Source organism: Centruroides sculpturatus, unplaced genomic scaffold, assembly GCF_000671375.1.
Source record: "Centruroides sculpturatus isolate CEXI.00-Female unplaced genomic scaffold, Cexi_2.0 scaffold558, whole genome shotgun sequence".
NCBI lineage: Eukaryota > Metazoa > Arthropoda > Arachnida > Scorpiones > Buthidae > Centruroides > Centruroides sculpturatus.
In genome coordinates this window covers 246,784-264,002 of record NW_019384839.1, presented here as the reverse complement: position 1 = coordinate 264,002, position 17,219 = coordinate 246,784, and the positions used below count along the sequence as shown (strand labels likewise).

At 27.2% G+C, this 17,219-nt stretch overlaps 1 protein-coding gene across 1 annotated transcript; it reads right to left on the bottom strand.

Moving 5' to 3' along the window:
- Positions 1-1,738: 1,738 nt before the first annotated feature.
- On the bottom strand, positions 1,739-14,240 carry LOC111630281 (histone deacetylase complex subunit SAP18-like). The gene is made up of 3 exons (XM_023374364.1): positions 14,131-14,240; positions 5,381-5,487; positions 1,739-2,097 (listed from the first exon to the last, which is right to left on the bottom strand). Exons 1-3 carry the CDS (start codon positions 14,206-14,208, stop codon positions 1,815-1,817), a joined length of 468 nt encoding a protein of 155 aa, XP_023230132.1. The 5' UTR covers positions 14,209-14,240; the 3' UTR covers positions 1,739-1,814.
- Between the last annotated feature and the right edge of the window lie 2,979 nt (positions 14,241-17,219).

The window sequence follows — 17,219 nt, the reverse complement described above, 5'->3', positions numbered from 1 at the left end:
ATTGCGCCAGCAGTTTGGTGTGCTGCTCTGTGAGGAAAACAAGCTTAAACAATGGCTTAAGCTTGTCGGATGGTGCACACTCGGTAAGCAATCCTACAATTTTTTGTTTATAGCATAGTTTATATGGATTATTCCCAAAAAAATATACGTGTTTTGGAAATGTTGAGTCGAATTAGTCTAGAATTGATTAATTTTATGGAAGAAAACCTTTCAAACAGCTGTAGTCCACAAACCTCACACTTGTCGGGCTGTGATTGGCAAGGTCTCCTAAACACCAATTTCATAAAAAACGACTGTATAGAATTAATGTATTATAGCCTAGTACAAGGGTGGCCAACAGTTTTTGCCCCCGGGCTGAATTGGAAAGAAAACTTTTCTCACGGGCCGAACCAAAAGCTGCCTAGGAAGATTTTCAGGTAGTGTGAGATCTCATTGTGGTGTCACCCTGTAGAGACTAAATTGTACATAGAGATCACAGATACATTTTTCACATCATCATGCATTATCAACATTCTACGCTGTGCTTAAGACATTTCTAATGGAGCGTTAACTCTAAACGCACAATGAGTTGTTCACCTTTTTTTTTTTTTATTTTTAGGTGTCAGAATTTTTCATCGAGCTATTCAGACTTGAGTAGCTAATATTGAAAGATTAATTGCAGGCCACATAAATTCATTACACAGGCCGTATGTTGGTCATGCCTGGCCTAGTAAATACAAATGCACACTGATTTATGTTATATATATTTCATATGATGAAAGATAATAATCATTAATTAACAAATGCAAAACAAGTGTTTTACAATTTTAAATGCAGAAGACTGTATTAAAGCTAGTTTTAATACGATCTAGTTAGTATTTGAAAAATTCATCAGGAAACATTTATAGCATATTTGCAGAATATTTTTATGAAACATACAGAGACGGTGTTAATAAAAAACTTCAATATTAAAACTATTTATTATAATTAATTATATATTTTTTCTTTTTATATAGTTTTTTAATTATTAATTACATTTCAAAGATTTTCAAATTACTATAAAGAACAACCATCAAATGACAGATTTAAATTACTGATTTCTACAGAATAATAATATAACTCAATTCAAAAGGTTAACCTAATCTAGTAATTGTCCAACATTTTAGATTAATTATGTAATGTTTATATTGAAATTGTATAACTCCTGTGTCATTTGCCAGAATTATTCAAAAATAAAATACCGTATTTAAATTTTGATTTTAAAAATTGATTTGTAAAATAATCAACAAAATCTCAGAATAGTTTCCCAGCAATTAACAGCTTGAAATAATCAACTGGCTGCTACCTAGTGCTGAATACTAGAAATTTTTGTACTTGGATATTTGTATTTTTCTTACCCGCTAACAAAGATAATTTGGGTAACACAATGTTGTAATTTTTTTCAACCTGGGGTCTGCAAATCCTACTTCTTGAAGAGTTCCGAGGAATAAAAAATGGTTCTCATAATATTTACCTTTATTAAAAACAGCCACTAAAGTTTAAATTAAAAAAATATATAGCCTNTTTAAATATATGAATTGTTTAATGGATTTTAATAATTTGATTAAAAATGTGATTATTTTGATATAAAAATATATTAAATGCAATTTAATATATAGCATTAGAGCAATGGATTTTAGTCTTAATTTCATGATTTCATTACTGAAAGATTTGTGTACTTTCTAAATTGACATTAAAAAAAAAATGCATAAAATTTAAAAAACTTTATTTTATGGAAAAAAAAATTATAGATACATCAAATGAATATGAAAATTTACAAAAATGTGTACAATTTTTTAATACGGGCGCCCTCCCCTACGAATGGGAGGTCCTCTCGAAGGAGGCGGAAATATAGCTATGTCTAAATAATCTCCAATCTGAAATCTAGATACGGACAGTGTTTTGTTATCATCGGTTCCTCTCTGTCCCGAACAGGTAGTGCCTATGTCTCGCATCCTATATCCTGGACCTCGGATGTCGGGAAACACCAGAGCAAAATCAAAGTAGGTTCCCTTTCTTCTAGCGTCAGGATTAACCTCTTTGACCAGACTCGTCAACTCTTTGAGAGTAGCATCCATCCTGGAATATTAGTTTTAATAATAATAATAATTCGTTAGGATTTTTTCAATAAAAGTTAAAAGCTAGAAAAATAGTTTGTAATAGGTTTACAGTATTAAGTTTTATTTTAATTTTTCACACAAGTTACTTCAACAATTAAGTTTGTTATATATACTGAAAACTTTTTACATTTGCCACTATATATTGTCAAGTGATACAATATATTTCCAGGATGGTATAGAATTTTAAATTTTCTAAAAACGTATATTCTATTTTTCTTTTGATAGTTCCTGCCATCTGTTCCCTATATTTTAAAAATAAAATTTACAGCTGTAACCCTATTCTAAAATGAAATATGAGACAACAGATGGTATTACAAGAAAGTATTGTAACCGAATATCTTCTTGTTATCTGATATTCTATGGCCTTGAGAAGCAGGGTGTGTGGTTTCAACCATAAATTGGACAGATGCCTGTTACCTTTTTTCAGGTATTGGATTTAAAAATAATTTATTTCAAATTTGCAAATGGATGAATTTTTAAAAATATTAACAGGGAAATAATAAATTGGATGAAATTTACTTGTCAAGTTTATAAATAATTTTACTTTGGGGAGTAATCACTAATATTTATTGAAAACTAAAGTATAGAAATGAAATCTGAAACAAAACTTGCAACAGGAATAAATTTAAAATGTTAACAAAAATTCAGTATGTAAATAAAAGGAATGATTTACAGATTAGAATGAATTTATTTTGATGAAAGTCAAGTTTAATAGTTATATTTCAAATTTGGAACTATTTCAATTATTACAATAGTACTTTTTTAGAGAATTACTAAATATACTATATCTTAATTTAACAATTGACTAAATAGCATAAAAAAGAAAGAAAATTTATACAGTATTGTACAATAATACAATACTGTAGTTTCAACTAAAAATGAATGATTTGACATTGATCTTTTACAAAAGTAACTTAAGAATTAAATTTTACTCTTAAATAAATAATTTAAAGAAAGAAAAACAACAACCAAAAAAGAATCAATTAATTAAAAACTAATCAGAACTATTTTTTTATCTATGACATTTTAATAAAATTATTTAAAACAGTCTGATAGGCATTTTGCAATTTTTTAAGATAAGTAAACCATACATAAATTAAGCTTGAGCTTCAACAAAACCTGAGCTAGCCAATTAGCAATGTACAGGTAACCCCCGTATAACATGACACTTCTATAGCACGAATTCACTCTGATACGGTTCAAGAATTGGGTAAAACCCTCATACAACATGAAATGTAATAAATTTTTACATACTTTAATTTTCATGAACTATTAGTACATAAGTATGTAAATTTTCTTTTCTCGCTTTCTGTCGATACACATGGTCCTTCTTGAAACTTGTTTCAATGTTGCCAGATCGACGCTTCTGATGTTTTCCCCTTATTCCATACTTGCTTTATTCTTCATAAGTGCTTAGCACCGTATAAGGAAATTTATAAAGATCTTTTAACTAGAAGCAAGCAATCTAAAATTACATACATTTTGCAAAAGGTAAAGCATGGATCTGAAGATAATGCAGAAAAATGCTCAGAGGATAAGGATAACTTGCCAAAAAGAAAACGCTCTCGGTTAATTAATAGTGTTTTTAGTGATGACGAAGAAAACATTGTTTAATTTATATTAATATGTATCACTTAAGAAAATTTTAATAAAGATATTGCTATTATATTTTCATAATTAAGATAATGTTTTTTAATTTTTGGAACCTAACCCTCCTTTTCGTACTAGTTCTTTGTTTCGTATAACACGGCAATTTTTTGGAATGTAACTCCTGTGTTATACGGGGGTTACCTGTATATGAAGTGTTAAATTATGTAGTATATCACTTTAGAATTTTCATCATTTATACTAATACATAGTTAAGAATACAGAATAAAAATATACAATGATTCTCCATCTTTTGGCTGTAATACATTTATAATGCTAAAAATGTCTACAAAAATCAAATAAGTCTTGCAATGCATGAAACATTTAAAATAGTGTTAAAAAATTATACAGATTAAATGAGAAACAGGCAAAATGAATCAATTTTCATAAATGATTTTAATACAGTAAGCATTGATTATCCGACTCAATTGGGGACTGGGGTTGGTTGGATAACCAAAAAGTATGAAAAAATACATTATTAGCATAGTATATTAGTATATCCCATGTAATTAGTATATTGCTATTAACCTACTTTGCGTTGAATTTTCAACAATGTTAAGCCTAACAAAATTTTTAAAAATAATAATCATCACTATTGTATCATTAAAAATTAGAAAATTAAGCCTCGTTTAAATACTGGCCTCCCTTTCATGGTCGAGACAGTGTTGCCAGCTAAAACATCCAAAATTTAACAAAAATAATATTAAAGTAGCCAAGACATAGCCAAATATTGTAGCGCCACATCACTAGCAGACATTTGAATTTGCTGACTAAAACGCGGTCAATTAACCGATGTGACGATTGATCGGGGATCGGATAATCGATGCTCTACTGTACTACCAAAACTGAAACTGACAGAAAGAACCACCATAGAACAGCTTGAAATTTTTGTTTGATGGCTTAAAATGTATGAAAATTGAAATTTGACATATGAAAAGCAATTTAGGAGTATAAAAGTATAATGTACAAAAGGGCAAGTTATCTGAATGTTGACAGCTACCTATACAGGATAGAATAGAATAGAATAGACCAGGGAGCAGAGGAGTGAATGTTCTCTATCATAAATTTTGGCCTATATTGTGCCTATTTCAAACCTTTGCTCTTCACTTCGAGACTGGCTATGCCACTGCATAGAATATAGAATTTTAAAATTCATACCAATACTAATATTCTAAGTCATATTGTAAGATACATTACAATAACCAAAATACATTAATCTCTCAATTTAACACACTAATTGAGGGAAGGGACAACTTCTATTGCATAAAGTCCATTAAACTGAATGTTTTAAAAACATATCTTGACATTTTGTTGTTAATATGTGTTAAAATATTGTTATGATGTATAATAAATATTATTTTATTCATATTTATACTCATAGACTCTAATCCAACCTTTTAGCGTGCTCAATTCACAAATGAAAAGGTTTAAAATTTTTCATAATGGTCAGAAAATTTTTGTCCATTAAATTGAGGATTTACATAGATCAAAATTGATATTTAAAATACTGTAAAAATGTGTTTGAATTTATTGTACATTAATATAACAATTTTTTCAAATATTTTCATACAAAATTATTAAATTGCAGAACTTACCAAGTATAAATTTGTAATTCATTAGATGGAACATTTCCTCTTGAGAACTCACTCAAGGAATGATGTCTTCCAGTGTTGATAAAAACTCTCAACAATAATGGACAAGTCTAGAAAAACAGATAAAAATATTGGATGAAAATTGATGCAATCATAATTATATGCTTGTTTTTATAATACAAGCAAAGTGAAAAATAACTATCATAATATTAAGAATAATTTGGCTCATACATTGTTTAGCAATTTTTTCCCCTTTTATCTGGATACTTAAAAAAAATATGAATTTTCATGCTTCAGTTCTTTAGAGAATAATTCTTGATTGTTTTTGTAATGTTCTAATTCATCCAACAGTTTAAATATTAGAAAGATAACCTTTATTTATATATTTTTGAATAAGAGATTTTTCATTTTTGATCAATTGATTTACTGATGTTAAAAGAGACTGAAGTTCATAAAATTCAATAATTTAAATAGCTGATAATAGTTGTCTCCTATTTTATATATCTCAAAGTTTCTTTCAAAATGTTATTCAAAACAAAGTAAATGACAATGAAAATGCTTACTCTTTTATTTATAAGTGTAAACTGGTACTAAATTACAACAAAACTTCTATAATGCTGGTTTTAAGGCATATAGAAGTTTTGTTTAGTCTTCTTTTATTATATTTATACAGAAAATCCCAATAAAAATTGAAAGAAGTAAAAAAGAGTTTTTAAATGTAGGAATTCCACATATTTATTAGTCTGATGATAACAATATTGAACTCTATGTTAGCTGTCAATTCTTAAAAAGCTTTTATCATAATTAAAAAAAAATGAAAAAATAAAAAACTGAATATGAAATTTCCTAAGTATGTTACATAGTCATTTTTATTCCTTTAATTGAAACTGGGTCATCTTCCTTTAACTACCTTGTTAATGTAAAGTCCAAAACAATCTCTGTTGAAAGAGGCTAAATGAGATAAAAAAGTTAATGTTTTCAAGATTACTTTTAGCTTCAGATCCTGAAAAAAATTAAAGAAGTGATCAAATTTATTGACTAAATAAAACTGTATAGAATGTAAAACTTAGTGGATGAACATTTTCAAGATTTTTCTATCTAATTTAGGACTTCAATCAGGGAGTTGTTTCAGGCTTTTAATGACTTTAAAATGCTAATATTAAAGTCATAATTTATAGAAATATCTGCCAACTGATATATAGAATGGCTGCTTTTAGTATTTAGTTTACCTGTTTGTATCATGCTTTTCATTTTTTTGAACAGAAGAAACTTTTAAATGGGAAGTAAAAATGAATTCACTAATATCAAGTATGATATATACAGAACATAAAAAAAAAATATATATATTTTTAATATTAATGACCTACATTAATTTTAATGATTATAGTTAATGGCATTCCAGGAAATTTTCAAATGGATAACTTTTTGGGTTTCAACTGTATTTAATGAAATGATAGAATCGCTGTTCATTCATACATGAATAATAGCTCTTAGATAAGATAAATAAGCGGAACCATTATGCAAACATAATCAGAATTTGCAATTTGAAATCAAGAATGGATTTAAGAGAAGATTATAGATACTTTCATCTCTTCTATTGATCTGAAAAGAGAATTTCAAAAATTTAAATTCTTTAATTGTTTTCAAATGCCTCCTCTTAATGAATAATGAAAATCATAATGCATTTCAATAGATAAAACCCAGCTATTTAACAGTACTCTATTAAAATATATAGGTCAGCATTAAACATCTGAATAATTTATTGTCAAGACACAAAAAGATTGACAGATTTGTGTTAAATTATAAGTAGAAAGCTTCTACAATTTTAAGATACACTACAAGTACAGTATTAAAAAAAAGCACAGAATGAAGTCCTACAAATATTGATGAAATCTAGCACATGAATATTAAATTATTGTGCTATTGTATTAATTTAAAGCACAGTAATTAGTTTCCATTTCAAGTATTTAATCCTGTATCCAATCACTCAAATAAAATTAAATCACAATTCAAAATTAATTTCTACAGCAACTCTATAAAGCTTTATGAAACATTTATAATGCAAGATTTGTTTAAATTCAAATCATAGAATATGTGTTTATATATAAACAAAGTTTAGTAATCATTATATGGAAAATTTTCTCACCTATTGTCAAAATGCATAGTACAAGCACTTACAATTAATTGCATTGCATAAACTTATTTTTAAATATATTTCTGCTAGTAAATAGTGAATAAGAAGATTTTGATGAATTTTTATGATTTAAATAAAATTCATTTTTTAAAATTAATAAAATCAACATTTTATAAAAACATACCATATTAAAATATGACTTACTAAACTAAAAACAGACTAATATTTGCATGTTTTTAATACAATATTTATATTTTATCAAAATAATAAAAGAAATGCTTTTAACAAATTAAAAGTATAAGATATTATTTTTTTAATATCTTAATTTAAAAAAATAAAACTTCATTAAAAATAATTTCTGGTTATATAATTCAATTTAAATAATTTGGAGAGGATAAAATATTAATTTTCCTCGGTAATAATACTAATTGCTACCTAAATGAAAATTATGACTGCCCTAAAAATGTCACCATTTGAACCACTTTGATAGCAATGGTCTGGAAGGAGGATAAAATATAACATGCACTGACTGTTAAATCAATGCCAGCTATTTTGGAAAACTTTCACATTAAAAAAACTTCTTAATTTTTCACTTCAGAAAAGATAGCTGGAAGAGATTTCAGTAAAATTTGTAGTAGTTAAAATTAGCCTAAATTTGTTTATGTATGATTGAATCTTTTTTTGGATTGACATTTTTTTTCTTCTTCTTTTAAATTAAGAACAATACAATCTTTGTGAAAAACCTTTCCTCCCTAAGAGAAAATAATTCATTTTTGTTGGATATCATCTGTCACTTTAAATATTAAGATCATTTGTAAATATTTGTTAAAAATTTAAGTTATTAGGAATAGTGTCGACAAATACTCAAATTTATTTATAATCTTTATAAAGACATTTCTCAAGAAATTTTGATTATTTTATTTTTCATTAAATCAAACTATATTTTATTTTCTTTTTATATAATTCTTTGATTTATAAAAATAAAAAATAGTACATGATGAAACATGAAACTCCCATTGGATTATTCTGAGTAAAATAGATCTAACTCTAAACATTCTAGGAATAAATTGAAATTAATACTGACTGAAAGTCTTGATGAATTATTAGATGATTACTTAAAATTTTACCTGTAACCATATAGCAATACAATTAAGAATTATGTTACAATCCCAAACTACCTTGACACTTAAACAGGGGGAAAAAATATTCTAAAAGTTTTCAGACTGACCATCTTCAGATAATATTTGATAGTTTTTAAACACGGAGTTGGAAATCTAAATAAATTAAATGTTAGAGACTTGTTGCAATGCATAATGACTTAGTACACAAAGTTTAAAACTTTTAATATACTATATTTACTCAAATACATAAATAATGATGCAATTTTTTATAAAAATAATTAATGTTTTGCATTAAGTACATTTAGTAAGTAATTTTTAATAAAGATAAATTTGATCATGAAAATTTAAAAGTTAGAAATCTTAACATAATTAACATCAGGTTACTTTTCATTTACTTTTGTCAAGACATTATAAATCTATATCTTCTGAATGATAAATGAATCAAGGCTATAAACCCAAAATTATGAGAAAACATTTGGTTAAATAATCTTGCAACATCCTACATATATACCTACATTCCAGCATACACAGTGTACATATCTGAAGGTAACTTTAAATTCTACTTTAAAAATTATTATTATTTATTCCATACATACATACATGATTTATTTTTTTTCTAACCAACCATTCATGCAGGAAGCAGCAAGATAATAGCTATATCAAATGATTATTTTTTGTAATATTTATCTAACTCCATAATATATTTTGATTACAAAAAGTAATAATCAATTCGGAAATGATTATAAAAACAATTTTGAAATAAAATACCAACTTCTACAGAAAAAGAAAATCTAATCGATTTAGCTGTTATTATATGTACGGTACAATATACATATAAAATAATGCTATAATTTTAAAATATCAAATTCTTTTACCTTGATTATCTAAAGTATCATATAGAATTAAGTGCACCTTAACTTAATAAATTTGAATTTGATGATATTGAACTAGAATTATGAAATACAAATTTTTAAAATTACCTTAAAAGAAAAGTGAAATGACTTATTTGATAACAAAAAATGCAAACCAATAAACTAGGAGGAAAGTTATGAGCAATTTTTAAAAAAATATTTATATATTGCCTGCTATGATATACAGTCGACCCCCCTATAACACAGGTTCCTATAGTTCGGATTCCTATATGACGGCGAAAAAATTGCAACGGTATCCGTACAAACCTGGTAAAAAAACTCCTATAATTCAGTAAAACGTCATCAGGCAGCGAACTACTTTCCACCGTCCAGCGCCACGCTACGGAGAGGCGGGTAAATTGAGTTTACTATCGTCTGTACAGTATTATATATAAATTAGGTACAGTACGGTATATATAATTATATATTAACTTAATTTATTGTAACTTTATTATAATTATGTATATATACCTACCGCCGTCCAGCGCCACGCTACGGAGAGTTTAGGCAAGTAAGTTGAGTTTACTATCATCTGTACAGTATGTAAATTAGGTACTGTAAGTCTAATACAGCACTAATTTTATACATTTCTTGTGAAAGAAACATTTCTTATTCAACAGCCATAAAAATTATTTATATTAATGATGTCTCCAAAGTTCAATGAAGTTTTCGCAGAAAAATAACTTATCAGAAATTGCGCCAGCAGTTTGGTGTGCTGCTCTGTGAGGAAAACAAGCTTAAACAATGGCTTAAGCTTGTCGGATGGTGCACACTCGGTAAGCAATCCTACAATTTTTTGTTTATAGCATAGTTTATATGGATTATTCCCAAAAAAATATACGTGTTTTGGAAATGTTGAGTCGAATTAGTCTAGAATTGATTAATTTTATGGAAGAAAACCTTTCAAACAGCTGTAGTCCACAAACCTCACACTTGTCGGGCTGTGATTGGCAAGGTCTCCTAAACACCAATTTCATAAAAAACGACTGTATAGAATTAATGTATTATAGCCTAGTACAAGGGTGGCCAACAGTTTTTGCCCCCGGGCTGAATTGGAAAGAAAACTTTTCTCACGGGCCGAACCAAAAGCTGCCTAGGAAGATTTTCAGGTAGTGTGAGATCTCATTGTGGTGTCACCCTGTAGAGACTAAATTGTACATAGAGATCACAGATACATTTTTCACATCATCATGCATTATCAACATTCTACGCTGTGCTTAAGACATTTCTAATGGAGCGTTAACTCTAAACGCACAATGAGTTGTTCACCTTTTTTTTTTTTTATTTTTAGGTGTCAGAATTTTTCATCGAGCTATTCAGACTTGAGTAGCTAATATTGAAAGATTAATTGCAGGCCACATAAATTCATTACACAGGCCGTATGTTGGTCATGCCTGGCCTAGTAAATACAAATGCACACTGATTTATGTTATATATATTTCATATGATGAAAGATAATAATCATTAATTAACAAATGCAAAACAAGTGTTTTACAATTTTAAATGCAGAAGACTGTATTAAAGCTAGTTTTAATACGATCTAGTTAGTATTTGAAAAATTCATCAGGAAACATTTATAGCATATTTGCAGAATATTTTTATGAAACATACAGAGACGGTGTTAATAAAAAACTTCAATATTAAAACTATTTATTATAATTAATTATATATTTTTTCTTTTTATATAGTTTTTTAATTATTAATTACATTTCAAAGATTTTCAAATTACTATAAAGAACAACCATCAAATGACAGATTTAAATTACTGATTTCTACAGAATAATAATATAACTCAATTCAAAAGGTTAACCTAATCTAGTAATTGTCCAACATTTTAGATTAATTATGTAATGTTTATATTGAAATTGTATAACTCCTGTGTCATTTGCCAGAATTATTCAAAAATAAAATACCGTATTTAAATTTTGATTTTAAAAATTGATTTGTAAAATAATCAACAAAATCTCAGAATAGTTTCCCAGCAATTAACAGCTTGAAATAATCAACTGGCTGCTACCTAGTGCTGAATACTAGAAATTTTTGTACTTGGATATTTGTATTTTTCTTACCCGCTAACAAAGATAATTTGGGTAACACAATGTTGTAATTTTTTTCAACCTGGGGTCTGCAAATCCTACTTCTTGAAGAGTTCCGAGGAATAAAAAATGGTTCTCATAATATTTACCTTTATTAAAAACAGCCACTAAAGTTTAAATTAAAAAAATATCAAATACTTTAAATTAAATAAAAATTTAAAAATATATATACCTTGAGAAACACTAGAGTAATGATTATCTAAAGTATCTAAAGCCCTCTAAGCATTCCATTCGTTACCTAAAGACATGCACTTTTTTTTTTATTTGAAAATTTTATTTTTTTAATTCAAAAATGTAATTTAATTTATGGTTTTTTCTTCCAATTTAAACAATAGTTTTTATTTTTTTTTTTTTATTTTTCTTTAAATCGAATAAATCAATGATAGGAATATTAACTATTACAGTACATGAAAATTTGTGAAATGTTGATTTAATACATGGGCATGATTTCTCAGAAATTAATTTTGGGATGGTGCACAAAATCAAGAATATACACAACATAGAAATATATTAAAATTTTTCCATAGTTGTCAAATACATAATAACCAACTTAAATATTTTTTTTGATTATGTCAAGTATGACAATGTTAAGTTAAATAAAATTTGTAACAGACTTATGTAGAATTTGGAAAAAAATTTCTTTAAGAAACAGACTGAAAGTTACTTTTATAACAAAAATATAAATAATATACAGGTACCATTCACTGACTTTTTTCATTGACAAAGACTTATTGTTCTTTTGCATTGAAAGATTATGTTACTTTAAAATTACTCAAAATAAGATCATCAATCATTATCATACTATATATATATTTTTTTATTTTACATTCCAACAATTAATGCACACACTTCTTTCACCGACAGTTGTAAATTATTCTCAAAACTTAAAATTCCACGACTAATTTTAAAAGATTTTTAGTTAATATTAGTTTTACATCTAATAGTGTTAATTATATAAAGAATTATTATAAAATGCAACATGGAGGAATGTGTTACCAACACCTCAAAAGGACTTGGGACGAAGTTCCTACTGTTGTGATCAATTAGCATACTTATGTTTTAAAGCATTTTGCAATTTTAGAAATGAGTTAATTAGGTAAAATTATAAATTTTTGAGAACCCCAAAGAATTTTATATTGATAAAATTTTTTCAAAATACAGTATTTTAATTCTTTCTAAACCCCTACACATTTACTATTTATGCCCTAAATTTGAGGTCATATGTAAATGAACTAGCTTAAAACTTTGCAAAAAATAAAAAAATTTTGGTAGCCTTTTAAAACTGTAAACACTATCACCACAAGTACAGTACCTTTAAAATCCAGTCCAACATTTAATCGAATGATGAGAAATATATGACAAATGTATTTCTCATTATTTGATTAAATGTTGAACTAGATTTTAAAGGTATTTGTGGTGTTAAATGAAAAAATAATTACAATTTTGATGGTATCACTTATCATTTGAATACTTTTAACTGTATACCAAAAAAAAATTTAATTTTTGATTAAATGTTTTCCAGTTTATTAATATTTTACTTTGTACATAATTCAGGAAATTTATTAATGAACAATTTATACATTTGTAACAAATCACATATATTAATAATAAGTTTTAAAAAAATTGTTCCCCCCCCTCCTTTTTGAAGTTACACAGTTTTCAAATTAATAACAGGATAAAAATAATTGGTTTATTTTAAATTTAAAATGAGCAATTTGAAAAAGACGACCACTTTCCACAAATTAAAAATCTTAGTTTGCAAAACCAAGTTTTTAAAAATCAAAAACAATAGCTTATCCAAAAGAACATTCAATTAAAAACAGCTTTAATTAATTAAATTATAGAAAATGTTTACTGACTTTTTAAAATACCATGTCTTTTAATCATCCTTTACTTCACAACTAGGTGCATAGGTAGACACCGGGCATCTTTAACATCACTCTTTATTCAAGAATATCTTACACGCCAATACGCATTTTGGGCATAAGATATTCACGAATAAAGAGTGATGTTAAAGATGCCCTGTGTCTACCTATACACCCAGTTGTGGAGTAAAGGACAATATATATATTTCACTATAATAATTTATTCATTTCAAAAAGCATTTAAGTTACTGTTTTTATAAATCTCATTTAAACCGAATGAAGATGATACAGGGAATCTGTACACTTACAAAATTTAAAGATTCATAATAAAACATTGAATCCATTCTACATTTAAATATTAGAAAGATCAGTGATAAACGAACGTGGCCACGTTGCAACTCATACAATGATTTAAATCACGTTCTGTAAACTGTAATTATTATAAACCATTTAAGAGTTATAAAACAGTTTTAAGATTCTTCATTTATTTTTATTTGTTCGATTAAACTAACCACGCCGCCAGTTCCTAACAAGAACACAAAGAAAAGTATACAAAATTTCTTGTTTATAAACATGTGACGAAATTCCATTGCTGATAATTAAAAAAGAAACATAAAAAAATATACCTTTTCTCGATCTATGGGCTTCTCCACGTCGGTTTTCTCCTCGATAACAGATTCAATGGGCATATTTCCACCCGCCATTGCCGCTGTGTTTAAGTTTGCGGTAAGTGTTGCCAGTTCTATATATATCGATTTTTTTTAACAGCACCACGTGATTTACAGATTTATCCCGTCTTCAAAAAATTTTTTACTTTATAGGGAAAAAAGGGAATTTATTGTTGATGACACAGAAAGTTATTTGCTTTCGAACGCGTTTAAATTTTTCACTCCTATAAGCAGCTAGAACACAGGTTTTAGACATGTGCTGCAACGTCTTCTATGCCTTTTTAAGACCACTACAGTAGCCAGTCCAATAATTAGAAATGCTTTTAATTAATGTAACTTTCCAAATAAAGAAACGAAAAGAGAATTGATTATTTTGACGTTTCTAAAAATTGATGCGCTTGCATTAAAGAAAGAAAATGATAAAATTCCTGCTAAATAGAAAACACAGTTTCTTCCCGTTAGACCGAACGGTAAAAGAAAACAAAAAAATTCTGTATTTACCGGATACATAAATTAGCAACAGCGAAACTGCAATTCAAAGATAAATTGAAAAATGCATTCGATCAGGGAGCAGTCTTATTAATTTAATAAATTTCTTTGTATTTTATTTTTTGTCTGGCGTCGCGACACGGGGAATGTCTCCCGGGAGGTCTTTTGTGGGAAATTGGCCCCTATTTAGGTGTTACTAATGTGAAGAAAACCTGAAAACGCCACGTGGCCGCACCCGTAGGTGAGGCGCAAACCCACGACCTACCAGTAATGTTATCCATTCGACCACTGGTGGGCTTTAAATTCCTTTGTAATATTTAGTTTATATATTTTTAAATTATATATTTTTTCGAAAGTTGCCCGAGCGGGTGTTTAATATGGCGAATTGAATGGCTCAAATCGTACAGTTAACGACGCTTTGAGATGTTTTTATAAAATATCGATTAAATAATTTCTTCGATAGAAAATCAGTGTAAAATTGAATTTATTAAAACTTAATCTTTAAAAAAAAATTGTATACTTTTGTGTGAAACAGACTGAAATAATAACTAGAATTTCTAAAGCATAAGCAAAAGAGAGAAATTGCTTAAATTACTGCCCTTTTTCACATAATTTATTAAACGATTCAACATTTCTTTATCGTTAATTATCAAATTTAAACAATATATTTTTTGAATCTGTCTTCCTTCTAGTTTTATCTATATTCTCATTGGTTTGTCCCGACAATTTTTCAAGTTTAGATAGCGCGATCGTTTATACTCTAAAAATATTTATACGGAAAATTTTCTATCCCGCTACAAACAGATTACTTCTTAATTAAATTACACATCTGTTCGTAAAATTACTTAAAAACACGGAATTTCGCTCTAACAAATAATGATGATAATTCATGCAAATTATAATTATCTGGCAACACTTTGACGTTTTTGTATTTACTTTCCTCCACCAGGTTGAACTAGCGAATAAACACAGAAAAAGAATAAAATACATAATGTATATAACACATCCTATTAAATATTCCAAATATAAGATTTCATAATAAAGTATATAATTTATCGAAATGCAGTGAAGCATTAACGTGAGATTAAAAGCGCACAATGTAAAAAGAATCTTTTAAGAGTTATTATTTCATTGCATTTTTCGAAATACATAAAAATATAAATGATTAATCTTGTACATATGGTTAGGATCCTTCGTCAAAAAATTTAAAACCGTAATATATTTTGGCAACGTCACAAAATGTAGTAATTCTTTATGGTCTTAAAATTTGTTGATAAATTACATTGCAAATAGGTTACACGGATGAAATCACACCATTTTTCTTTAATATTCTGATTACGACTACCCGAATTTTTACTTAAACGTTACAAGTGACGATAAGCCTGATATAATTTAGGTGTCACAAGGCAGTGTAGGAAAGCGTCTCTCGTAGTGAATGACGTAATGATCATTTCCTCATTTTTAGAGGTTCGAGCGTATTTACTTCCGGTAATATACTCATCTGCAAATTTAGTTGCAGATCATTTGAGAGAGAAATGACATCTGTCCACTTCTCAAACATACTTTGGCACAATTTTTTTCTATATATATAATAATGGCGCTTTTATTCTCTATTATGTTGAATTCAAAATTAGAATATAATTTTACTCAAATGTCCTTAACAATTCAATACTAATTAAAACGATTGAAGACAAATGGTCTTTTAAAGATCTTTCTGGCACAGATTTTAAGGACGTTTCTTTTACTTTAATATAGAAATTTGACTTAAGCTAGAACGTTTGCATTATCACAAATTATTCTTAAATAATTTTATTCTTTGAGTGGAATTCTAACCAAAATAACAGCTTCCCATTATTAGCCCCTTGTCTTATTTATGGACAAGGTTTTACAAAAATGAAATTTCTGGAATTTAATATATTTGAAAGATATTAAAAGTTTCAGTATTATTTCTAAGAGGTCCTATCATGGGTGTAATAAAGCCATTTGACTCAAGCCTAAGAATTAGACACCTTCAAAACATTTCTTTTCTGTCAGTTTATTATTTAATGTCCTTTTATTTGTATTTTAATATGTTGGAGCATTAGAAAGTTAAGAGTTCTGGATCTCAACTTCTGGGAGTCCCAGTTTCTGATCATTTTTCACTTTATTAAATACACAGTCATCTTTAAGCAATAATTATTGTATATTTTTAATAAAATTTTTGCTGTGCATTCATATATCATTTAGTAAAATGAGATATGAGCATCCATAAAATATTAAAAAAAATATGAAATATATTTTTCTTTCTATACCTAATTTGTATGACTAGGAAATATTGGTTTACATAACATGAGACAATTAAAAAAAGTAAAGAAATATTACCTATAAGTAATGATTAATTCTAAAAATAATCATCCTTGAAAATCATATCGTATTCTATTAATTATAACAGAAAAACAAAAATATGTTTAGAATAAAAATTTAAAATATGAAAAATTAACTGTTTAATGAAATTTGATTTATGTAATTCAATTAATCAATTTCATATGGAAACAAGGTTAAACAATATATTTTATATT

What these genes read in the sequence shown, in the direction of transcription:
- LOC111630281 (XM_023374364.1), bottom strand. Translation starts at nt 14,208, where the DNA reads ATGGCGGGTGGAAATATGCCCATTGAATCTGTTATCGAGGAGAAAACC. An exon ending in AGCCCATAGATCGAGAAAAG is followed by an intron (nt 5,488 to 14,130) that starts GTATATTTTTTT and finishes CTGTTTTTCTAG; the next exon opens with ACTTGTCCATTATTGTTGAG. An exon ending in GAATTACAAATTTATACTTG is followed by an intron (nt 2,098 to 5,380) that starts GTAAGTTCTGCA and finishes CTAATATTCCAG; the next exon opens with GATGGATGCTACTCTCAAAG.